Here is a 27,745-nt window from a genome sequence, read left to right as displayed (position 1 = left end):
ATGTTCCTCATAAAAACATCAGCCAAAATCAGATTCAAATGCATGAGCAGTTGACTTCAATTAATTTGTGTCAACTAATGAAAATATAAATGATTCAAATAATTCATGGATGTCACCATGGCTGAGTGATACTATAAAGACCTGGGTAATGAGAATGAAATTAATGCAAAGACTAGGGTGAGGTGGGAAAATCTGTGCTGAAGACAAAGCGCATCAGAGGTGAACATTACATGGCTCATTAGTATCTTTTAAAACACTCTCAATGTTTTAACACCCAGCAGCAGCATCCGATTCAATCTACTGATTTGCACTGAGGTTAACTGTGGAAACTAAATTACTGTAAGGATTTGCTGCTCCAAAAGTGTTTCTCCTCTCTACATTCTGAAATACTGTACCACTGAAGGCAAAAATTTGCGTACTACAAGCATGTACATAATTATGTGTCAATACTGTGTGTGGGTGTGTGGTATGAGAAATGAGTTTATAAATGCATGTGAGGAAGAGCTTGACAGATAGTCATCTTAATTGTTATAAACCTGTAAGATATCCTATGTGTACGAATTTATATTTGGGCTATTTGTTGTATCTATTAAAAGATGTCAAAGATAGGTGGAGTAATTAAGGAGCAGCATCTGTTGTTGCAGCACACTTCAGGGTATTGAGGTATTCAGTACTGGAGAGGGGTATGTATACTTAGATCTTTACCCTGATACTTAAAAACTGTATATGTAAATTTAGTAAGCATTGTAACCATACATTTGTCTTCACAGATCCTCCTATCTCTAATCCTGAATTGATCAGTAGATACTGTATTAACGTCTGCTGCAGTTGTGTACACTTGCCTAAGAATGAGGTGTGCAATAAACTATTCCGTTTTAGGTTAGCAGGATTGGTAATAAGGTGCAAACACCACAGGCATAAGCCACACACACACACACACACACACACACACACACACACACACACAAACACACACACACATGCACAGAGGCCCAATAGATTTTCTGTCTGTTTTTTGAAAGGAGTATTTGTCAGTCATTACAGCCCAAGCGTGAGCGTCTGCAGTTCAGAAGCTGTGCTGAGAACCTGCAGTGCTGTTGTTAATTAAATTAGCCTCAACCTCTATGCATGCAGAGAGACAAAGAGAGAACATTAGTTATCATATCTTGATGCTTCTTTACACTTCATTTAATTGGAAAGGGAGGGAATGTGTAATGGGGCTGTTATGATTTGTAAATAGGCTCTTTGGCTAACAGTAAGAGAGACATGGCTCTACCATGAAGGGCATGAATGGTGCTGAATACCATCCTGAAAACTAGGCTTACATAGACATACTGAAAACAGAAGAATTCAAAAACAAATATGCATTACTTATTTGAATAGGGCCTGAACATCACTTACCTATGGTGATTAGACACAGTCTAATCTGGCTTCTATCTGCCAAACTGGCTTTTTAGGAAGATCATTTAAATGTTCTTTTGTAAGAATGCATTACATTTACATTTATGCCATTTGGCAGATGTCCTTATCCAGAGCGGCAAAGAAAAAAGGCATAGATAAACACATCGGAAGATTCTTTTGGCCTTGTATTTTATCTTAACCCATTTAAACAGTACACATAAATTCCATTCCCCTAGCAAAATGGAAATTGACTCATTGGACATTTTCAGTCAGCACAAACAAATGAATCATTTTATTACTGCAAGTGTGATATAGAATTAATCAGGACACTGTTGGCTTTCAGTCTGAGATGAATTTACCTCTGAAAAAACAATGAACGAATTTATATATGAATATTTTGCCCCTAGTATGCTAGACAGAAAACAGAAATACTTATGAAGCCCTGAGTGTCTACTTTCATATGAGCCATAAACCACCGTGGAGTGTGACATAACAAAAAATTCAATGTGGAATATGGACATCTTATAACAGGCACAAATCAGCATAAGCAATCAATCACAAAAATGCAAAGGATTTAAACTTTCTGTTTGAATGTAATAGTGTAGTGTTTCTGAATTTGTTTATTTATTTAGTTTTTGTATTGTCGTTTTGTGATGTTGGCGTTGGCTCTTGTGTCTTTGGTTTGCTAATGTGTTTTACACTTACAGGCCACAATAGTAACCACATGCCATCCCCACAAAATGCATGGCTCATAGAGCTGGAAGTACAGCATTAGATACACAGTTGAAAGGATCTGATAAATATGCACACTGAATCAATGACATGACATGTAGCCAAACACGCTGTGACTATTCAGATGGGTTTATCGTAGATGTCAGAGCACACAATAAGCAAATAAGTGACTGTATTCAAGTGCAAGCAACCAGCTGAGGACAAGATCCACTTTATTCTCTGCAGGCAATATTTCTCAGTGTGTTACCTCTGCAAGACCAGCCAACACTACATAATATTATGAAGGGTATCATCGGATTCATTGTATTATGCGTGACGATATATTACTTTCACACACATTAGCGAGTTTGTGAGAGATACACCTTAAGCCAGAAAGCTCTCATTAGTATACCAGAAATAGAGTAACAGCACAATGGCCAGCCTTGTCATCCATTAAGAGCATCAATTTTAGCAGCAAATAATAGAACAAAAACTGTGAATTTAAATGTAGCTAAAGTAAACATGACTAATTAAGCAATAGCTCCCTGGCCATGATCTTAATGGGTTGGATATAAAGGGGGTGTGTATGAAGCACAAATTATTATTATTATTATTATTATTATTATTATTATTATTATTATTATTATTATTATTATTATTATTATTATTATTATTATTATTAAAATTGCATGTAGGGGGGCACGGTGGCTTAGTGGTTAGCACGTTCGCCTCACACCTCCAGGGTCGGGGTTCAGTTCCTGCCTCCGCCTTGTGTGTGCCGGTGTTTGCATGTTCTCCCCATGCCTCAGGGGTTTTCTCCCCCGGTCCAAAGACATGCATGGTAGGTTGATTGGCATCTCTGGAAAATTGTCCATAGTGTGTGATTGCGTGAGTGAATAAGTGTGTGTGCCCTGCGATGGGTTGGCACCCCGTCCAGGGTGTATCCTGCCTTGATACCCGATGACACCTGAGATAAGCACAGGCTCCCTGTTACCGGAGAAGTTTGGATAAGCGGTAGAAAATGAATGAAATTGCATGTAATAAAAAGCCAAGTGCAAGGGTACATTTTGTTGAATTCTGAAAAGGAGTTGAAGACATCCATTGGTGGGCAAAAGCTGAAAGCTAACATAAGCTATATTTAGTTAACTAGATTCAATAGTCAGATTTAATATCTATCTTTTTTGCTTTATATTTTCATAATTTCAGAGGTAAAATAATCTGAACTCTTTTTCAGTAACTACTTTAGTTGTCGATGTATCTTCATGTCTGCTTTTCTGTTACCCAATGCACCATCCTAATAAATAAACCACAACATCAGGCAGTGACCAGCACTGCCTAAATTTGCTCTGAAACTGTGTTTTCAAGCATTACTCCCAGGGGCAGCAGGGCTGTTAGGAAAAGTGTGCCCTTTGCCAACGTTTAGCCTATGGCAGCAGGGTTGTTATAAAAAGTATGATTATTGCTAAAGTTGGTCCAACATTGGCAAAAGGCACACTTTCCATAACAGCACTTTTCAAAACAGCACTAATGATGTTGACCCTAAGCTGTACACCTTGTAAAAGAAGCTATTAGGTAGTCTGACTTCATATCTAGGCTCATCTGAAGTGCTTCAGTGCCGCTGATCATCTGAGGACTGGCTTAACTCATGAGATATTAATGTTCACAACACTGCATGAAATGACTTGAACTGAGTAGAATGCCTCTTTGAAGACAGGACATTTTGTATTCAGGACTCTCACCTACACACATCTTGCCTTGGTTGTCTTTGTGTCTTTGTGTGTGTGTGTGTGTGTGTGTGTGTGTGTGTGTGTGTGTGTGTGTGTGTGTGTGTGTGTGTGTGTGTGTGTGTGTGTGTGTGTGTGTGTGTGTGTGTGCATGAGCAAAACCATGACACACTATGTGTTCATCACACACACATTATTTCCTCTCTGTTTTTTATATATCAACAATAACATTTAAAATACTGACAACTGCAGTGCACTTAACATTTTTTAGCTAGTGTACCAGTGCCTGCTATCTCTGTGGAGCAGAGCAACAGCAGTACAAGTATAAATCTGTGGGTTCACGTACGCCCCTTCAGTGAGGCAGAGGTACTGGCTGCCTCACCTTGTGCTTTTTTTGTGCAGTTTTAAGTCAGACGAGCAAGACTTAATATATTATACACATACGTGAAATACATTATCCAGACAATGGAGACCGAGGGCATATACTGTAATAAAAGTGTCTACAAGCATAATATTGGTGACACACCAGGAGATAGCAACATGCACGGGTCAATTACACACACTCAATCCAGCTTATGAGGGATTGCGCAATCCGAGATGAGGCTAAACATGTCGAGGCTAAACACCTCTCTCCCCTGTATTTAAACAGGAAATATGCAAATTCAGCAAGATTGACCATAAAAATTATGTTACATGTTAATATTTATTTTATCATTATTTGCTTTGTTTTTTTTTTAATTCTCATGCTGGCATGAGCCTCACCTGCATCCTCTGACTGCACGCCCCTGATTTACACACTCTTAACTTTAAAATCGCCTCTAGTCGAGAAGCAGTCGCTGTTGCTGGATTAGGCTTCATATACACAATTTGTGTTCAAAATAAAATGGTGAGTGAGTGATTATATTTACATCATTTGGCAGATGCCCTCTTATCCAAAGCAACTTACATTATCTCATTTTTTTATACAATTGATGGTTAAGGGCCTTGGTCAGGGGCCCAACAGTGGCAGTTTGGTGGATGTGGGATTCGAACAACCTTCCAATTGGTAGCCCAACACCTTAAACCACTAGGCTACCACAGACCCTGTGTATAATAAAAAAATTATATGTGTAATAAAATAATTAAAATATGATCAGAATAAATTGTGAATAATCTGCAAAATTACAGTTACACACTAGTTCCATTGTTATGTTGCTATATCACTATACTCTCATATAGAAAGTGATTTACTATTATTTTGCTTAAAAATAGTCTCATGAAATGCAGAAAATGAATATTCATGGAGAACCCTTGGGGATGGATTGTTGCTTCACTGTGGGTGTGAAAACTAAAAATATAAAACAACAAAATTAAGCTCTGTGTGATACTCTGCATGCATCCAGCAAGCCAGTGAAGTGCCACAACACACTGACAAGGATTCACACCCTTGAAAACCCTTGACTGCACCTACATGTAAGCATTGGAAGGTTTCAAATAGGCAACACTCATATCATCATCTATTTAATCAAAATATAATAGTTCTGTTAAATTGCACTTTCTGTGATGAAATGTTTTCATCCTATGAAAGAATAAACATGTGAAAAATGTACACACTGTTCATTTTTCCAACCATCCGCTTAAAGTATAATCAATATCGGTAATAATTTAAATATATACTGCCACACACAGCGATATAGTGACATTATCAATTTCTGTGTAGTCCTAATGCCAGAAGATAGCACACACATGCGTGCATAATCCAATATCCCCAGAGCAAACATCCACATTCACTGGTACATAACTCTCTCATCCTAATGTTGGTCAGTGTGTTTAATGCATGCGGCTCTCTCAGTAATGAAAACAGAATAAGAAATGAGCTGGGCTTTAGAAGCATTGTGGGCTGAACATCTTCAGTGTGTATTAGGGACACAGCTTTAATAGGGATGGACAGATCAATACTGAACTATCAATACTTTCGATCCTGACATTTACTGGCTTTTTAATTCTTAATATTATTTTAAAAATGAAAACGTAAAGAGATCTTACTATGTGCTTAATTTTTAAAATAGAAAACGTCAAAAAATAAAATCAAACGTGCAGAACAGGAATCAGACCAGTCCACACACACACACACACACACACACACACACACACACACACACACACACACACACACACACACACACACACACACACACACACACACACACATGATGTCAGCTGCTGGGTTTAGGCTTGCTACTAGCTCTATCCTCAGGCATTTAGCAGTTGCTGCCTATCAAGCTATTGTATATAGGCTTTATTGAATGACTAATCCTAAATGTTGTATTTTTCAATATATAACATATTATTGCAACATTCATTTTTCCTACTTACATAAATTTGAAAAATCAACAGATCCATAGATTCAAAAGAAATCCATAGATACAGAGATATGACTTAATTCCATACATATGACTTTTATTACTGTATGACTTGGCCAAACGATTTGATTTGATATGTCTGCATGAAAGCAATATATTCAACAGACTGCATAATAAACTATTCATCATATTCATCCCTATTCATAACTATTCATGTTTATTCACATGTGATATAATGAGCATTAAAACCTAATCATTTCCACATGGTCTCCTCGGAACAAGCAGCTTTGTCTTTATCTCAAATCAGAATAGGCTGCTAAGGTGTAAAAAACAAACAAAAAAAAAAACATGTTGTTCATGATCCACTTGCATCACTCAGCACCAAGCAGGAACTGGAGAATTCTTCATAGGGTCTGGTGTATGCAAGTAATTATAAGGCTGGTGGTTAATAATTATACAAGCTTGTGTTGCTGAAACAGGTAGATGTCACTTTTGTCTGAGTATCTTACAAACACAGGCTTTTAAAACATTACATTGTATTATCCTGCATTTGAGTGCAACATGGTTTTGACAGGACCACAACTTATCAGCAGAATGTGAAAACAAAAATTATTAACATTTAATTTAAGGACTTTGGTTTCAGACACCTTCAGACCCCCTTTATATTCAACCCCTTAAAAACTTGGCCAGAGAGCTAATGATTAATTTACTTTACTTTACTTACATTTACTTGTCTGACTAATTATAATTATAAACACACTATTACAGAAATTACCAAAACATATAGTGCATTTATTCCAAAATATTAACCATGTTTAAAGAACACTCTCCATTAAGCTGATCAAACAGCTCCTCCATGTGGTTGAGTATCCAGTGAGCCGGTCATGACAGGTTCCGGAGGGAGGTTTGTATAATCAGATTACAAGTGGATGGTTTAAGAAGGAAATGGGAAGCTCAAGATAAAGAGAATGAAGGAGGACCAATTTTTCCAATCTAGTTTTAGTAAAGTAATCTTGTTTTTTCCAATCTTGTTTTAGTAATAATAATAATAATAATAATAATAATAATAATAATAATAATAATAATAATAATAATAATAATACAACTTGAATGTTCTAAAGAGTACAAAATACTTAAATGGTTATTTAAATGGCCAGATCAACAATTGAAGTACAAGATTATAGATTTTCTTATATTAGATTTTCTTGTATTTAATCTTGACAGTAATAGAGCACCTGCAATCTGTTTGTATTGATTAATGTGTTGTTTACAGTAAGATTAACTAATTTACATCGGTAGTTAATTCGGATTCTTATTGGCCAAAAAATCTCCATTTCTAATAGCACTTCCTTAAGAAAATGCTCACGATACAGCTCAGTGGTTTGGTGATTTGGTGCTGAAATGGAGGGATGTGGTAGCTCAGGGGTTAAGGTGTTCGACTACTGATCAGAAGGTCATTGGTTTGAATCCCATGTCCACCAAGTTGCCACTGCCCTGAGCAAGGCCCTTAACCCTCAATTGCTCATGTGTATAAACTGAAATAAAAAAAAACTGTAAGTCACTCTGGATAAGAGTGTCTGCTAAATGCTGTAAATAAAAGAAATGGCCTGCTTCAACTAACCATCATCCATTTTGTTCTGAGTAGCATGAAAACATTCTCAGATTTCTGAATAAACTGAGAATCACTTGAAAATGTTTGGCCAATGATTTATTATTGGTTTTTAAAATAACAACACTGAAACTGCAAATACAATTATGAACTAGTTTATTATTAAACTTCCCACAGCCACACCATGCACCCTTTCTCACAAGTGGCTGTGTGAATTGATGCATCATAATCTCCCATGCAAGAAAAAAAAAAACATACTGGAACCACATGGCTTATTTTCCACTACACAAGATTCATGCATGACTGGAAATATTAAACTTGCAAAACATCTGTAAAGACCTTTGTAGTAATACGAATCTGTTGCTAATAAATTATGCCTTTGTGGTTCAAAATTCAGTACAATAGGAAGACAATATATCTGTAAAACAATTGAATATTCTGTGCTGTTCATAAAAAAGTTTTCTATCCAAAAGTCAATGTAAAACTGTCTATAGAACATAAACCAAGTTGGAGGGATACTTTTCATTAGGTACACAGAATAAAACCCAGCATAATGCAGCTATTTCTGCTAATATGTATGTAATAATATTAATAATAACTGCTTCAAGTTTCATTTCACTTTTTAAATTTGCCTTATTATGTTGGTAGAATTGGGTGAACAAGACATTGTTAAATAGTCATGTCACTGACATAGAAAGACATTAATGTAGTAATGTTATAGATTCATTTTCATGCTTACTTAAGTAGTAAAGTTGAGGGGAAAATGCAGCTCCTTAAACTATTAATCATAAAATCCCCTGGTAATTTTTTTTTCTTGAAGGCAGCAATTCATAATCACAAAACTCAACAACATTGACTTTTCAAGTAACAATAACTGAAATCATCCATATAATGCTACCTGTGCAACATCTAATAACATGCACTGAAATATTTGAGTTCATGGATATTAAAAATACAGTAAATCTTTGGTCTTGCTATTAATTATTACATCATTAATACTGCTTTCAAATATTTCAAATTTATATAATTAGTCATGTTTATTTCACTCTTTCATTTTTTAGTTGCATTGTGTAGTCTCATAAAGTTCTACTGAAAACAAAAAGGACATATATTTCTGTAGGACAAAATGAGTAGTAAAAGTTACATACTGTACTACATGCATGAGTCACGTAGTATCTGCAGAAACATGCGAGGAGAAAAGTGCATTAAACTCCTTTTAAATGCTGTGACAATTTGCAGAGATATGAATTCCTCACACTCCTAAAAACACACACACTAAAAGTACAGGTAGTAGGTCCAGTAGAGCAGATTAATGAAGATGAAGGAAAGTGGGAAGGTCAGGCGCGAGTAGTTGTCAATGTAGTGTGGGTTTTCCACATGGCAACAGTTTAAAAAGCACACAATGCGGCGCAGCAGGGAGAGGGACTTGGTGCAGCAGCTCTGGGCCTGGGAGGAACGCTCCTCTTTAGTGTCACTGCGAGTGGGACTGCTAGTGCTGCCAGCACGGGAGAGGATCTCCTCCCTTTTGCGTACCCGTAGAGCCTGGCTGCCAATGGATGTGACAATCCCATTCATCTCATCCTCACGTTCCTGCATCTCCTGTCCATACTGACAACCAACAAAGAGACAAGAAAATCTAGATATAATGTAGAGTATGCTGGGAATTTTTTTAAACATAATGAAATGGCATTGATGATGATGATGATGATGATGATGATGATGATGATGATGATGATGATGATGATGATGAAAATAAAAATGTAAGTGAAATATTCATCATCATCATCATATTGTGATGATAGTGAAGATAGTGAGGTTGAAGAGAAAACGAAAATGAACAATGTGAAGTAAACAATTAACAATTTGCTTTTACATGCAGGCACAAGCTTATTTTGTTTTCTTTTTTATTGAGCTGCTAATTTTTTTGGTCCAAAATGAATCCCCCAGCATTGCTGTAGGTGGGTGGTTGCAACAGAGGATGTGCAATTCTAAATCTGCTGGCACAGTCATAGTTTCAATCCAACTTTAGTCTAAAATTGTGCCGCAATTCATGTTGAAAACACTAAACACTAAAGTTTTAATTTTCTGACTCTGAAACTTAACAATATTATTATTATAGTCCCATTACCTCTAAGACACTTTTGGTGATATACACAAATTGTCCCCTTACTTTAATATTAGGTGGCTGATATTTAATTGAATTCATTATTTTATGATAATAAATGTTAATCAGACAGTTGCTAAGTTTTATAAGGCTGCATGTAAGTTGGTGAAACATTTATGGTACCTCATATAATTAACCCCATCTTATAAAAAATACCGAGGATCCATTGGTGGGTTCATACTTCATTCTTTATGTACTTCCTTATAACTTTCACCAAATTTTGTTGTTAATATCAACTGAATAATAGGCCAGGATGCACATGGGAATTAAAGGGGTATTAAAGGGAAATGAGAAGAGTTGAATTTATTGGACATGACCTCACCACGCCTTTTTTTTGATATTATTTCTAACACCAGTCCATTCACACAACTCCCCCCCCCCCCCAGGTTACTGCCTGCACCAACGGTGACAACAACAAATAATACAACGACTTTCATTTTATAGTTATCCAATGAACACAAAAATAAACTCTAATATAAAAACACTAAAGATGGTAAAGTCTTACCCTATATGCATTAGCAGCATTTGGTTGGTGTAAAGTACAAAAATGGGCCACAGCGTACTCTATGAGGGCACCAAAGATGAAGCTGAAGCAGATGCCCAGGTACACATCAATGGCTTTAATGAAGCAGTTAGCATTGGGCAGAGATGTGCGTGCCCCCATCATCAGTGTGGTCATTGTCAGGACCGTGGTCACCCCTTTATTAGTAAATACATTGTCAGAAAATATATTTTTGATAATATATATTATATATTAAATTATATATATATTTTAATATATATTATATTTAATATATAGCATATTTATGCTATTCTAAAATGTAAGGAAATATATTAGTTCATATTTTTATTGTGCTAGTTAGGTGAATGCAATAAAATGCATATTTTTGGGTAAATTAAATAAATTGCATACCTATGCAAATTCGAGCAGGGACCGAGGCCTGACTGATCCAGAAGGAGACCCAGGACAAAACCACTAGGGCACTAGATGGCACATAAGTCTCCAGAATGAAGTAAAGGATGCTTCTCCTCAGCTGGAAGTGGAAGATCAGCTTTGGGTACCTGCCTAAAAGGAAGTGATGTAATCAATACAGTGTGTTTTGCAAATGTGTAAGCTGGTTTGTGTGCATTTGGTGGGATAAAAGATAAATACCTGTCTCATACACAGCTTCAGACTCTGAGGTATAGTAGTCCTCTAGTGTGTACTGAGCCAGCTGGAGAGTATCAAGTCCACTAACTGACTGGTTCCCACGTGTCCAATAAAACACCACATCCTTCACATTATAACCCCCTGTTGCAAGGACATATCAGTTAGAAAAAGAAAATCTCATCATAACCCTACTGCTGAAAGATAGCTATTTGCCATCAGTGTTTTATGTTATTGGCAATCTACCAGGATGAGAACACTTAATCAACTTTAATGAGAATTTTATAGTTTAGGGACATTTGTAAATCAATAATATTACATAAACTTTCATTTCACCCATAACAAGGATTCACAGCAAGTGTACTTATCAATCTGTATAACTGCTAGAACACCTAGCACTCAAATAAGATATCAGAGGTACAGATTAAATGTATGGCCTTTTTTTGCTCATAAATATTTTGCACTAAATTAAAAAGAAATTAGATAAATAAATAAAATTCATTCTCTGCAGCTAGCCTTAAAAACTCACCCAGAATCCCAAGACATAATTTATAAGCAAACATGCACACATAATTGGTCTGTGGAGAGTAACCATGCCAGCCTTTTCAGAACAGTTCTGCTTATTGATCATCTCTGCTGAGCTGGCTGCTTTCCAAAATGTTATCCTATGCAGAACATACACCAAACTACTAATATCTTCTTAGGCAGCTACAGGTCTACTTTGCCTAATGAGTAAAAGCCTACAGCAACAAAATGAATAGTAATTTCAGATGCATCACAGGGGCATTTTGAGGCTCCATGTTTTCTACCTTGCCTCCTGACATACAGTCTGCTCCGAAACAAGGCCAATTCATTAGTTTTTTTTTTTTCTATACATTGAAAATGTGGGTTTGAGATCAAAAGATGCATATGAGACAATAGATCATTTTTTCAGCTTTTGTTTTCTTATATTTACAACAGAGAGCGTAGAACCTTTTGTTTAAACCCATTCATTATTCAATAGATCAAAAGTATTGGAACATGTGACCAACAGACCGCAGGTGTGCCCTGTTAGATTGATTTTTGAAACAAAGATGAATGACTATGGTTTGACGGTCTTCATTTCCCCTGTTTTGTTAAGAAAGGATAAACCAACATGAACATGACATTTGAAGACTTTGAGAGCAGAAATATTAATGGCATACCACAAGATGCAAACAACTCAGTAAGCATCTGAAGGCCAGCATTACAAAAGTAGAATGTGATAGATTTGTGCTGTCAGTGGGTCAGCAGATTTATGCATTTACAGCAAGCAAAGGATAGATATAATTTGTCACATATACATTGGACAAGACATTGTACATTACACAAGACAAAAGTATACTAAAGTTTTCAAGCCACTAACCTTTAAAACTTGTGACTAAAAAGGTAATTAATTTACATATTTCATATTAATTCATATTTAACAATAAACAGTAACTCCTCTTATAGCACATAAAGCATCTGAATGTGAAACTAGAAGAACGCTAAGTATTTTCTCTAATTAAAAATGGTCATTTGGAAGTTTCTTGTTGGGCTTTTATTGAAGCTCAATGTAAGTAGTGATTCAAGAAGTCTCTCATGGTGAATTAACATGATGCATCATTTAAATTCATTAACAGTTTTACTTCCAAATATAATGACTTAAGACTTTCGATTCCAGTTGGAGTATTGTTGACTATTTAACATTTAAGACTTACAGCTTTCTAGCTGAAGTGTGCATGTTTGTTTGTCCATGGGATACTTTGTCAGGTCCATACTGCAGGCCACTGTGGTGGTGATTCTGCAGCCAAAAAGATATAAGACAAATAGAGGGAGAAAACTGCAGGTTATGAGCATCATAACACTTAATCCCCTAAAAAAAATTTTTTTTTGCATAATCCTGCATGCCAAATACTGTGGGTGCAAAGTGTAATGTTTCCACCTCAACTATCTCCCACCTTCTTCCTACTTCTAACCAGCCTTATTGCCCTACTAAATCTTCATGTTTAATACAGCATTAGGGTGGACAGCCTAATACCCCTCCCCACCTGAGACCCTAGAGGAGACAGATAACAACCTCAGGGCATAAAGCACAGTGCCATTGGGGAATATCCTGATCAGTCTGTTCTCCACAGTGATGTCATGCAGAAAAGATTTTTTGGAATCCACAATGAATGTGTCAGGAACCCAAAGAAGCTCCACCAGCCTGCCATCCAAACTCAGGCTCTTATTGCCATCAAAGCGCAGACGCTCATCTGTCCAGCGCTGTCGCAAGAAGATAGTCGCTGTGTAGTCCTATACAGGACAACAAACACACACACACACACACACACACACACACACACACACACACACACACACACACACACACACACACACACACACACACACAATCCTGTAATATAGACTTTATGAGGGTTTTGAAAACAATTATATATTTATATAGCTTCTTAATGGTTTAGAGAGAAACATGCATTGTATGGATCATATGCATCAAAATCACACATGCATAAACATACTTTAAGACATACACTATATGGCCCAAAGTTTGTGAACACCATCATACCCATATGTACTGTAGTGATACTGATAGTCCATCTTTGCTAGCATAATAATTTCCACTCATCTGGGAAGGCAACTAGATATTCACTGTGGGGATTTGCCAATTCAGCCACAAGGCATCATTGAGATTGAGTACTGATGTCAGGTGAGGAGGCTTTGTGGTGCAGCTGGTGTTTCAATTCACACTAAAGGTATTCAGTGGGTTTTAATTCAGGTCTCGGTGCATATTCTTGCTTTGTCATGCTGGATCAGATTTAAATCAGATTTGCCCCATTTTTTCCAGAGAGCAGAAATCTTAATGCTACTGCATACAAAGACATGGTAGACAATTGTATGCTTCCAACTTTGTGGCAACCGACTGTGTAAGATATGGGTGTGATGGTCAGGCTTCCATAAAACTTTGGCAATATGGTTTATACAGTATACATTAACCAAACTGAGCCATCCACTAATATACATTCAGTTGCACAGAGAAGCTGCAACAATTCAAACTGTTAGCATCTTACCATGTTGATCTCTGATATAGTATCTATGCTGGCAATATCCAAACTCATGCCAACAGTAACAGGACTACCTGCAGCAGACACCCACAATGCAGCATAAAACACAGTAGCAGAATCAGTAGCATTAAAAGCAGGCTGAACCAAACATCTGATATACAGTAGAGCTCCAAAATACATATTTTTGTACTGGAATATCTTACTTGGTACGTGCAGCCCTACCATACCACTGTCTATATTTTCACTTAATTCAAACTGTAGCATTTAGAGAAGATTAAACATTATTTATTATTTATCATAACAATTTATATCTGTTGTTGTTGACTTATTGTATGGGTATAAAATAAGTTGCTGGCTCTCCTACTTCCGAAGAAAGGCCTCAGGTACTTGTTGTAGCCCTTCATCAGATTCTGAATGGTGGGAGGTAGGACCTCTTCAGCACTGGAGTGTGAAATCTGTATGAAACTACAAACAGAACATGAGAAATCTCATTAATGCACATTTTCACCATACTGTGTTAGACACACGATACAGTACATACCCTGTTCATTTAAATGTGTCTATAACTAATGAGGATAATATATGAGATATGAGATAATAATATATGAGGTTCTCATATATTTCCTCTACCAAATGAAGTCAGATATTCTGTGTCAGGGTGCAGATGTTGTCTATCAGCATCTTTTGCTGTGTATCATTATCTGATTTATAAACTAATACAGAGACACTGTTATTGTGCAATATAGGGAAATTACAGCATAATACACTTGATAACATTCACTGACAGCCTGAATTCTTTAGATTATTAGTGAGTGAATACACTGCAATTCTGAGGATGAGTACATACTGGTTATATACACAAGAACATGCACCGTAAAATTATATAATGGCAATAGCCTTGATTTTCACCGCTCATTTAGGTTACCTGCTTGTAAATATTTGTATATGTTCACATCACTCACATCTTTAGTTTTTCCAGTTTCAGATGAAGTCCAATACTAAACCTTACAGTACTTTTTGCTAGCTACAAAATATAGGAACTTGGTTGTCATTTGGCAAACTACAGCATTACATATTTGAAATGCAGCATAAAGAGATGCTGAGGAGGAAAATATGGGAATTTTGTGGCTGTATGTACATAAATCTGTTTTCTTCTGTTGTGTACATAAATCTGTTGTTCAACACCTAAGTATAAAATGGGGACATGAACATTTTAAATGGTTTATCTTGTGTATTTTTTGCCATCATTAACATAGGGAATATGCTCCATTTAACAATCTGGTCACGTGATACTAAAGGAACTCTTAAAGAAGTTTGTGTTATAGCTTTACCTCTCGGAGCATCGTGCCGCATATTAAAAATTCAGAGATTAGCTGAAAAATGGTCAGCGCTCATAAATATTCTAAAATGAAAAGTTTTGCCTCTCCAGGAAGAGTGAGAGAGTGTGCTTCTTACTCCATCTCAGGAGCATGAAGGCACATGTGGAAAACATCACAGAAGCTTACTGACTGCAGTACTTTCTAAGCAGCTCTCTCCCTCCCTTTCTGCTCAGCTATGTGCATGTCAGATATAGATGTCTACCTACCTCAGAGCAAATCTTCCTTCCCCGCTTCCTTGCTCATCCTCCTTCTTATGCATCTCTGCTCATTAACAGAAACAATCTGTCTTCCATATAATGCTCTACAGCTACGAAGTTATGGCAAGTATGTAGTAATTGGTTAGACATACAGTCAAATCTGATTACACAGCCATTATATGTGAATCTCAATCAGTTTACTAGTTCATCATTTTTTCCTTTGATGTATCAGAAGGATGACAAATTCTATTTATATTGCATTTCCAACAATCTCAGAAATAAAGGTGAAAAACCTAGGCTTATTTTTTCTTCTGGCTAGTATGGTTCCATAACTGTCACATGTTCGTACCTTTAGCATGTGTATTTTAACCATCAAATAAGCATATGGCTATAGAGCATACACTTTCCTGGTACCACCCTAACAACATGGCTAACAAGGCAGTAAATATCACCTGTATAAATGTAGGTAAACCTGTCATTTCGGTGAGTCTTGTCTGATTCTTTTCTGATTTGGTTTAGAATTTGGTCTTCTGCTGTTGCAGCATATCCACATCAAGGTTTTAAAACAAGCTTATTTAAGTTCTTACTCTCTACTTATTAGTCATTTTCCACTGATCAGCAGTTTCTGGAATGCTCAAACCAGCACATGTTGCACCAACAAATAATGCTACAGTTAAATTCACAGAGATCAAACTTTTCCCCATATGGTGTTTGATGACTAGCAGATTGGATTACTCCCTGAATGAGCAGGTGTACAGGGGTTCTTAATGAAGTGATAGTGAGTGTATTTTTGAAGAAATGTGTGCATCCCTTCAGTTCTAGATACATATCCATGCAATGCCTAGATAATTCTGTCCTCTGTTCTCTCTTCATTTTTTCTCATTTCCTGGCATTGGACATTCTACCCCATGAGTCATTCATAACTGTACTGGGTTCTCACTCATGCCCATTATTTTGCTTATTACACTGCTGTTAAAACAAGGCTGTGAAAACTGCTGTTAATGTAAGTGATCAATACGAGCCTCTGACTCTAGAAATTTTTTTCTTTAAAGTTAAACATTCAAAAAAGAGAGAGAGAGAGAGAGAGAGAAAAGGCTGAAATTTTTCATTTGTGTTTAATCCCTTAAAATAAATTTGTACAACACTGTACAAATAATTTAACAATTTACAATTATAATTCCATAGGGATCTAAAACATTGTTTGTTTTGCTGTTCCTGAGAAAGTCAGTAAACATTTATGGTTTCACAAAGGATATCGGTATCACTTCTCTCGTTTCTTTCAAAAATTCTTGAACGCATTGTCTATAATCAACTGTCTGTCACAGAACAACCTCCAAGATCCCAACCAGTCTGGCTTTAAAGCAGCTCATTCCAAAGAGACAGCCCTTTTGGATGTCTCTGAGGAACAACATGCTGCTAGATCAGCCAAGCTGTCATCCGTCCTCATCCTCCTCGACCTTTCAGCAACGTTTTATACGGTCAACCACAAGACTCTCTTGTCCACCCTCGGGAGTCTTGGGATTTGCGGATCAACGTGGGAATGGTTTGCTTCCTACCTGGAAGGTTCCTCATATTACTGTAGGTAACATGGAGGGGAGTGATATCTGCTCCACACAGTCTCTCCACTGGTGTCCCACAGGGCTCAGTATTTGGTCCTCTTCTTTTCTCCATGTATAATCACTCTCTTGGTGAAGTTGTGATGCAAGCTGTGGCTGATCTCCCCTTCAGCCACAGCTTGCATCCTTGGGGTAACCATGGACAATCAACTGTCCTTTTCCTCTCATGTTGCTAATGTGACTCGCTCATGTCGGTTCCTTCTATACAACATTAGAAGGATTCGGCCATTTTTGTCCACACAGGCTGCTACTTGTTCAATCTCTTGTCATTTCAAGACTGGACTACTGCAATTCACTGCTGGCAGGTCTACCTATGAGCGCAATTCGTCCTCTGTAAATGATCCAAAATGCAGCTGCAAGGCTTGTTTTCACAGTTCTCGCAAACCACAATGATAGAGACTTAAGCAATTCTGTACGTTGATCTGGATAAGGGTGTCTGCCAAATGCTGTAAATGTAATGATATTAAGAGCAGTTATTGTTTAAAAAAATGTTTATGACAATGTATTTTTGTGTCTCTTTCCAGTTTACTGTGTTTACCAATCCCATCTGCATTATTATCAGGCTAATATGGTTAGGTTTTATTTTATTTTTCAGTTCATAAGACAATAAATCAACCGAATTTTTTCATGTACACATAACACCTACATCTAAATAGGGACAGACACAAGAAAAACAAACACTACAGTATATAAGGTTGATGTCATTTGGACTTCAAATTTTCGCATATTATGTAACTTAAATTCACACCCACAGTTAATGTCAATGTGGGGTTGTAAAGCATGTGTGTGTGTGTGTGTGTGTGTGTGTGTGTGTGTGTGTGTGTGTGTGTGTGTGTGTGTGTGTGTGTGTGTGTGTGTGTGTTTGTGTGTCTATGTGTGTGTGTTCAACATGTACACCAAACCTCAAGGGCACAGCCTCATTTCAGCAAAAACCCCTGCTGAGACAAAAGACTCAAAATGGCAGTCAACTATTCCAGCACAGTAGGAGAATAAAACAGTCGTGCTATTTGTACTGTATCTTCATCTATATAGTGATCCAAATGTCTTTATCTATATTTATATCTGTATTCATATACTAAATTTAATTAATAATAATGAATGAATATAGAACAAATTAAATATGTTTTTTGACCCTCGTGTAGATAAGCCACCCTGCCCAGAGTGTGTGGTCTGTGTGAGTAATACAGTGCAACAGTATTTTCTCTCTTTTTTTTTTTAGTTGTTTAGGAACATTTTATAAATATGTTTTTATTTTGGAGCTCAGTAAGGAAGAGTTTAGGTCAGGCTACAGGAGCAAATCTGTAGAGAATAGTGCCAATAGTGCATTTGGCTATATTCCGACTGCAGAGATACTATAAAAAGGAAATTATCAATATAAAGTAATAGTAATCTGAAACTAGCTACAATGTTAACCCTTGTTGTATTTTTGCCATGGTTAGTAATAAAAAAATATTTTTTAAAGCAATGATTTAAGCATGTCTACTCAAGTGTAAAATAAGTACATTTGTATGAAAATATTAAAATGGTTTGCTTCTAAATTCTAAAAATAGTCTTTAAAAGAAATGTTTTTCTCTGCTCTTGTTGATATTTGACAGCATCTTTCTCTGTCGCTCAGTGACTTCTGAAAAACTGTCAGGTAAACTGTGCTGGCATACTTTGAATAAACATTTAAAGCCTCGATATCCAAGAAATCAAAGACATTTGCCATCTTTCTGTTCTGCTATTCAAAGATTATTTTTTCAATAAAGTACTACATATTATTTCATGTATTATATAATCTACTGAGATTTGAAAAGAAAATCACAGAAACATTTCTTTGGCTTTCACATCATATAAGCTAGTTTTAGACTTCTTAAATAAATACACTGAAATAGAATGATTCCAATATGCTCACGGTCATAGGGCTTGAATGAAAAGACCAGTCTTTGAACGATGATATGCTCAATAATATTTCTTTATTTCAGTTACTCAGCTTTACCCATGGAACTAAATTAGTTTTCTTGTTGTGTCCAAACTGGCAACTATAGCACCTCGATGAAAATTAAAATACCTGAATATAAGTGTGACGATTAAAGATTTTCTAATCAGCAATGCGAACAAAACTATTCCCACTATTAAGAATTGCAACATATTTCACATGAGATCATGGGAGCAGAGGGAGTGAGCAGGAGAGACAGGAGTGAACAGGAACATAAGGTGAAGCACTGACACTTCTGTCTCGCTCTACATCCCCTTTGATCTCAAGAAAAAAGGAGGACATTCACAGAATGCAAACACTCCAGCGCTTCCTTAGCCACCATAGCAGGGCCAGGTACACTTTTGATCAGACAAGTACCCCGTTGTCAATTATACTCCAAGTGTATCTGACCAGTAAGTAATAAGTCATATCGTATTAACTAGCTAAACTATATAAATGCATCCCAGCTACTGTATATTGGGCTATAAACTTATAAACATGTTAGTGCTCTAGTTACTGGGAGGAATACACTGAACAGGCAGAGAGGAAATGAGGTACTACATGAAGGCTGTTATTTTCATCTGCACCCACACACAATCACACTGCAGCACAAAAATTCTAGCTCACCCAAAAAGTCCTCAGAGATTAGCTGTAATTCCATCCTACTGCTGCGACACCTTTTGTCAAATCCATATAATCCTGCATGTATACGTATTTATGGTAGCCAGTCTTTTCATTTACTGCCAATTAAGAAACTGTATTCTGCTTGTCTACTTAGAGGGTACATCACCATGTAAGCTTGTACCAGAAGTTGCTTATAAAAATGGGTATCTGCCTCCAGTTTCCTGCCAGCACAGTAATGCATAGTGTTTAATTCTGCAGCCCAAACACCAAATCAGGTAAACAAATGCTAAAAAAAAAGGCTGTTTTTAGAGTGGTCATATACAATTACGAGTTCGAAGCAATATATTCTAATGAAACAAAGACAATGAGAGTATAATGTCTTACCTGCTAATGATAAGAAAGAAGATTACAGAGCCCAGAGGGCTGCATGAACACATGGCTGCTGACGTGTAGATCTGAAAGAACGAGTAAAATAATTGATTTTGTGTAATGGTAAGACACTGTACACATTTAGTTAATGGCATTGAGTATAATAGGCCAGTTTTTCATCAATGCTACTTAAGGCTATATTATACTGTAGATGTTGTTACAGTGCCCATCAATGCCCTTACTGTGAATACATCCTATGGAATTAGATAATATATTACCATAGATAGATATTTATTACCATAATAACAGATGATTATTTGATTAAATGGCTCAACACTTTAAATGGATCCTTACTCGAGTTGCCTTACTGCCAAAACATTTTTTTTTACTCTCATATAAAAATGTATGATTGTTCATTGTTGAAATCTGTATTTACACAAGTCATGCGCAACTGTATTATTTTAATCTTAAGGCAAGTGTGGGTGCTCAATTTAATTTTGTGTAGATTATCCATCAGGTCTTTTACACTGTAACTATAAACCAAACACAAACACACACACACACACACACACACACACACACACACACACACACACACACACACACACACACACACACACACACATATACACACAGGCAAACTACACCCTAAATATATTCTTTGCCCTCAAAACGTTTAAATACGAACACACACATACACACAACCAAAACTATACAAATGTACACACAAAGACACAGATTGTTAAACAAATAAAATTCAATACCAGAAAGGACTTATTCTATTCTCAATAAAGTGTACACTTTTCAGTAGTCAAGTATTGTGTGTTGTTACTAAAACTATGTCATAAATGATACTAGAGTCACAATCATTATACACACTGTTACAACATCATCTACTACAGCTAATACTTCGTGTTAACATAAACCATTTTTACTCCTATTGTTCTATTATTCCAGTCCTCCCATTTGTGCAAACACACACTGGCACGTTCCATGTAGCTGCACTGCTGTTGGTAGATACCTCCAAGCAATGTTAAACCTTTCTTCTTGCCAAGCCATCCCACACACACCTCATAGCTAACTTCAGAGCTTTTCATTTGTTTTGGTTTTTTTAAATATTATTTTTAGACTGTGAGTTCTTACTGCCTGCCAGCTTTCTTTCATGGAGTGCGCAGAGACAGCAGGGACTTGATCAAAAAAAAGCTAAGACATTAAATGGTAATGTAAAATGTCCTACCAAGGCACATCCGATTTATACAAATGAGCCTAGGTAAGCAGATTTGTTTGACTTCAGGTAAGCAGTGCATGTTTGACTTCAGAGTGACAGTCGTTGGATCAGTAAAGACAATAGTTCAGCTTGATTCTCAAGAAAGACTACCAGTCCTTCATGTCCTTGTATGTAGTACCACAGTGCTACAGATGTACTGTACTACACTATTACTGTCAATGACCAAAACTAGACAACTGCCAATATCAATATATATCAAATAATGATGCTCTTGTGCTATGCATGCTATGTTGCTTTGTTTAATTCATGAGCATGATAATAAAGATGTGAAAGACAGAGGCTGAGAATCTAGGTCAGCATGAATGCCTAAAATATAAAAACATCTACCTACCTCTGCAGTTACTCACTGCCTATGATATGCCTCATAATATACTCACTTATGCCCCCAAGAACTTATTAAATTATTACTGCTACTGAAACCACATCTGAGAGTTTTTATCTATTAAAAAACAAAAAACAAAACAAAACACCAGCCCAACTAGTTGTCAAGAAGACAAGATTTTTTATCTTTAAAAAGAAAAAGATTTTTGAGCCAATTATGTTTCTTTGGTGTAACTTTGCAAAATAAAAATCATACAAATTAAACTCAGATTAAACCCAAAAGAAGCTACACTCCATTCATAGAAATGAACTGGATTAAGCCGTGTTAGTCGTGGGTTGTGTTAAATATGTTCAAATGGGTCTAAAACATAAAACTATATATAAAATATATATAAAGCATAAAAATATAGGGTTAAGATACAGGGCTGTATCTGCTCATGTAACCCTGAAGCAAGGAAGCCAAAAACCAAGGTCTGACTCATACCACATGACACTGGTATTATTTCAGGAGCATTTGCAGTTTTTCTACCAATACCAGAATAGTGTGTATAATGTGAAGCTTGTGTGTTTTCATACTTCTGTCTTCCAACCTTCCAATGTCATGAAATTACATTAAAGTATGTTTCAAATGGCACTCACAGTGATTCACAGAATTATTTACACATTTTTGACCACATAATTGACCCCATAACTGGTAGCTGCTCAGACTAAGCAGCTACCAGTGACCACAGCGCAAGCCGAGCTAATCAAACTGGCTTTGTCACCTGGTAAGCACAGGTATTTTTTGATTTACTACTACTGTTGCTATATTGTAGTTTATAGCAAACAAACAAACAAACAAACAAACAAACAAATAAATAAATAAATAGTATGTGTACTTAATTAATAAATCTGGAAGCTGGAAAATAACTTACCAGTTGGCAAGGATACTCTAGCTTGATCCTGGCCTGTATTTTAGGAGCTGGGTTTGCAATGTAAAAACTTACATTTAAAATTCTAAATCCAACTATTTCATTCAGCTGTAACTGTGGGAAAATATGTGTTACATGAAAGCAGTTTGCCATTAAAAACATTTCCATCGAAATCAACGTCACAGCTGCAAGCAGTAAAGTGAAAATACATTCGGTATGATACAGATCATCCTTTCTCATTCTGAATGCTGAGTCTCAAGCTTAGGCTTTCTTCGCTACACCTGTTGTGTCCTGCATGTCCTCACCTGTTAAACACTCCCAGAAGTCACCGGAGGACAAGAAAACATTTAACATCCAGTGCAACGTTTGCGTAAAACGCGCGCAATCACACGTGAGGGTTTGCATCGTTACATAAAATGTTATATAAGATCCGAGCACTAAAGCAGATCACAATACTAGTACAAATGCATGCAATCTTTACTGCGTTTGAGATTACTGGCAACCGGTTTACTGGCAGAGGATTTCATGAGTAAGACTCATTTTTAAAAAAAGACTTTGAACAGGATTTAAAGGGTTATAGACCAATCTGCTACCTGTAATAAGAAAAAAAAAACACACTGTTAAATGCAATGCATAAGCGTCCTACTTACGTTTAAAGTCGTTCACGCGTGTGCATGTCCAAACTGAACAAGAGCCGCTGCGAATAACAGAGCGCTTCTCTGTACAGGCTCAGTGCGTCACTTGCTGCTGTCATCTAAATATATACGAGTTGTTCTCTTTAACGCAACATTCCACTTGTTTTTTCTTTCAAAACACATTAAACGACTTCAAGTACGTATAGTATAAGAGATGAAGCTTGCAGACGCGTGTGTTTCAACGTTTATGGTGAAATCCGCGTCAGCTGTTTGCGCGCTCAGACACCCGACCGCACACTAACCTACCGAAGAGTGTGTGTGTGTGTAAATTGTATTACAAGTGGAACACGACTGGATGCTCCAGTAGTGTGAGAATAGACCGAATAATCTGCGTACAGTAACACGTTTATACTACCATACTGAAAAGTATGTTAAGGTAGAACAGAATCAAGTGGCGCTCTAATGCGTAATCATGTGCTAAATTACTGCGTACATTTGCAATGTAAATGGGCCAGGACTTCATCCAAAACTATTGCACAGAAAAACATATCAAGTCTTTTTTTTTTTTTAGTGAATCTTCATCTTAACATTGAAGATTTTTAGAGACATTCTTCATGTCATAAAACATTTCTACGTTTGATTATCAAATTCTATATATAGGCGGATTGTTTTGGTCAAAATGACAATGATTTAATGATGATGATTTCATCCAACGTTCTGTTAGAGACTGTCTGCTAGTTCACACACACACACACACACACACACACACACACACACACACACACACACACACACACACACACACACACACACACACGTCCATGCCTATGGGCAATTCAGCATTTCGGGAAGTAGGATGAAATCAGTGAATCTAAAGGAACCTGAAGGAAACCCATATAGACATAAATAAAACATGCTGTTAGATTGAAGCTCTGGGTCGGAACAGGGCCCTGGACCTGTAAGATGCCAGAGATACCTGCTACACAATTCTGCAAAACATAGATAAAGCCTATGATTTATTAGTCTGCATGAGAGGTTATATCTAGACCAATACCACCTGTGTGCCCATGCTTCTGACTGCAGGAACATGGCTGCATGACTAACTGACCACTGAACAGGTGGTATGAAGATTTCAACATGACAGTTCTTTCAGCTGGCTGATATCAGCATCAAATAGCTTTATATCAACCCTTACTCATACCAAGAGCATTTTATTCATTTGCCATTTGAAGACACTTTTACGGTGGCCGGGAGTGCAAAACAGAATAACAAATCCAAAAACACAATGACAATTCAGAGAAAACGGAAAAGTAACTATAGTTTGCAAATGGAAGTCTTACTGCTTATTGGACGATACAGTGGTGTAAAAAAGTGTTTGCCCCTTCCTGATTTTTTTTATTTTTTTGCAAGTTTGTCACACTTTAATGTTTCAGATATTAAAGATAACACAAGTAAACACAAAATGCAGTTTTTAAATGAAGGTTTTTATTATTTAAGGGAAAACAAAATCCAAACCCACCTAGCCCTGTGTGAAAAAGTGTTTGCCCCCCTGTTAAAGCATAACTTAACTGTGGTTTATTACACCTGAGTTCAATTTCTCTAGCCACACCCAGGCTTGATGACTGCCACACCTGTTCACAATCAAGAAATCATTTAAATAAGACCTGACTGACAAAGTGAAGTAGACCAAAAGATCATCTAAAGCTACACATCATGGTGAGATCCAACTAAATTCAGGAACAAATGAGAAAGAAAGTAATTGAGATCTATCACTCTGGTAAAGGTTATAAAGCCATTTCTAAAGCTTTGGGACTTCAGCAAACCAGAGTGAGAACCATTATCCACAATTCATGGAACAGTGGTAAACCTTCCCAGGAGTGGCTGGCCGACCAAAATTCCCCCAAGAGCGCAGCAACGACTCAACCAAGATGTCACAAAAGACCCCACAGCAACATCCAAAGAACTGCAGGCCTCACTTGCTTCAGTCAAGTTCAGTGTTCATGACTCCACCATAAGAAAGAGACTGGGCAAAATGACCTGCGTGGCCGAGTTCCAAGATGAAAACCACTGCTGAGCAATACAAACATAAAGGCTCGTCTCAAATTTTCCGGAAAACATGTTGATGATCCCAAAGAGTAACACTGCATTTCAGAAAAAAGAACATCATACCAACAATAAAATATGGTGGTTGTAGTGTGATGGTCTGTGGCTGTTTTGCTGCTTCATGTCCTGGAAGATTACACAGTGTCATGTGTGATAAACTAACCATGAATTCTGCTGTCTACCAAAAATCCTGAAAGACAATGTGTGGCCATCTGTTTGTGACCTCAAGCTGAAGAGAACTTGGGTTCTGCAGCAGGACAACGATCCAAAACACACCAGTAATTCCATAACTGAATGGCTGAAGAAAAACAAAATGAAGACTTTGGAGTGGCCTAGTCAAAGTCCAGACCTGAATCCTATTGAGATGCATGACCTCAAAAAACTACACTAGAATGTGGCTGAATTACAACAATTCTGCAAAGATGAATGGACAAAAAGTCCTCCACAGCACTGTAACAGACTCATTGCTAGTTATGGCAAATTCTTGATTGCATTTCTTGCTGTTAAGGGTGGCCCAAGCAGTTATTAGGTTTAGGGGGTTCCCTTAATAATAATAAAAAAAAAAGCCGTGGAGTTCTGTCTTCACTTCAAGCAAATAAGTCATGTAAGAAAAGGAAGAACATTCATATGCCATGATTTTGAATATGTTGATAGCATATCGTGGCATATAGATTAGACACCTGGGGAATAAGGGTAGGTTTCAAAAACAAAACTATCCCAGATTAAACCATGTAATGAATGCTATAATAACAGAGCTGCCTGGACCAGGAGAATTGTTCGGTTACCGGACAACATGTTTAACAATTCAGCAGAAACACAAGTTGTGTGTTAAATGTGATGATATTACGAGGACAAATCGTAGATTTGTTCGACATTATAACTCCATGGAACCAAATTATCTGTGGTTTTGCTATATCTGGATACATTGACAGTTTTTCAAGACGCGTCCTTTGACTTGTTTGTAGACCAACTAACAATAATTCTGAAGTTTAAGTTATTGCAGACCTACAAAAAGAAAACAAAAAAGGTTCAAATGATGCAATGCATTTAACACTGGAACTGTCAGGCAGAACAAAGCATGCGGAATTAGTATATTCTGAGTTGGTGCCAAGTGAGACAGCTCTACTAAGAGTGATTTTACTGGAGTAAAATTAATCAGTTTTTAATAGGAGCAGATTTAACAACCGATTAAAATGCTTTGATTACATTGTCTGATCTTACGAATTTAATAAACAATTACTTCCCCAGTAAAATTGGATGATCTTTATTGTGAGCATTGAGTAGGCAACTATGACATAATCTGAGATGGTGTGATTAACTAACATTTTGAAATATCAAATTTATAATGGATAAAAAGTGCCTCCTAACACAATTATATTGCCAGATACGGTGACTTTGAAGAGGAATTATTTTAAAAAATTCGAGTAAAAAACTGCTGGATAAATTCTGGATAAATCATATTGTGACTTTAAAAAGGAATATCTTCATAATTCTAACAATTTTTTTTTTCAGGCTTTATACAATTTTGTGTCTTAAATCTTATTTTCCCCCATTCTGAAAATGAGAAGGGTTATAATAAAAGTTTAGCGTTTATACTGTGTGATTCGTTTTGTTAGGTATTCATTTAATATGATCTTTTCATAGTACGTAAACAATAGTAAACTATATGTTGTTGTGTTTCCTGAATTGTTATTTTGTTTTCGAATTTGTTATTTTGTTTTGCACTTTTTGCCACCGTACATTTTAGTATATACTCATGTTGCAGTAAACATAATATACCTATTCAAAATCAAGAAACCACAGAAATGATGGGAGATAGGGAATTTTGTGTGTGTGTTTTTTTGCTTAAAAAATGAAGACACTTTTCTTTTGCTTTCTATTCTTCTCACCCTCTTAGTGAATATGAAAGTATATATTAGATTGATTATTTCATGAAGCATTTAAGTGTTCAGTTCAGTTTTTCTTTTTAATTGTTACAAGAATAGCAAATAACCAGAAAATAAAGTTGGCATCTTCAGTGAACTTTGCTCAAAAATTTGCACCAGTAATATGTGCTGATCACAACCAGACTTCTGCACAGCCGCAGTGCCATCTAGAGATAGGTAGCATTTTCCCAAGAGGTTTTGTGAATATGTTCTTATATACAAAATAAAACACTATGCATCAAAAAAGTTTTATTTCACAG

At 36.6% G+C, this 27,745-nt stretch overlaps 1 protein-coding gene across 4 annotated transcripts; it reads right to left on the bottom strand.

Annotated features, from left to right (window-relative positions):
• Positions 1–7,932: 7,932 nt before the first annotated feature.
• Positions 7,933–23,787, bottom strand: gabrz (gamma-aminobutyric acid type A receptor subunit zeta). Of its 4 annotated transcripts, none has more exons than XM_027140364.2 (11): positions 23,473–23,787; positions 22,826–22,936; positions 20,318–20,388; positions 14,525–14,625; positions 14,167–14,234; positions 13,176–13,393; positions 12,817–12,899; positions 11,105–11,242; positions 10,865–11,017; positions 10,457–10,650; positions 7,933–9,395 (listed from the first exon to the last, which is right to left on the bottom strand). In XM_027140364.2, exons 3-11 carry the CDS (start codon positions 20,368–20,370, stop codon positions 9,063–9,065), a joined length of 1,341 nt encoding a protein of 446 aa, XP_026996165.1. In that variant the 5' UTR covers positions 20,371–20,388; positions 22,826–22,936; positions 23,473–23,787; the 3' UTR covers positions 7,933–9,062. The 4 variants fall into 4 exon arrangements, with proteins under 4 accessions (XP_026996165.1, XP_026996166.1, XP_026996167.1 ...); XM_027140365.2 differs by having other exon boundaries at positions 22,826–22,872; XM_027140366.2 differs by lacking the exon at positions 22,826–22,936 and having other exon boundaries at positions 7,934–9,395.
• Between the last annotated feature and the right edge of the window lie 3,958 nt (positions 23,788–27,745).

The sequence above is a fragment of the Tachysurus fulvidraco genome, chromosome 8, assembly GCF_022655615.1.
Source record: "Tachysurus fulvidraco isolate hzauxx_2018 chromosome 8, HZAU_PFXX_2.0, whole genome shotgun sequence".
Classification (NCBI taxonomy): Eukaryota; Metazoa; Chordata; class Actinopteri; order Siluriformes; family Bagridae; genus Tachysurus; species Tachysurus fulvidraco.
The sequence above is the reverse complement of the archived record's forward strand: the minus strand, read 5'-3'. Positions and strand labels throughout refer to the sequence as shown.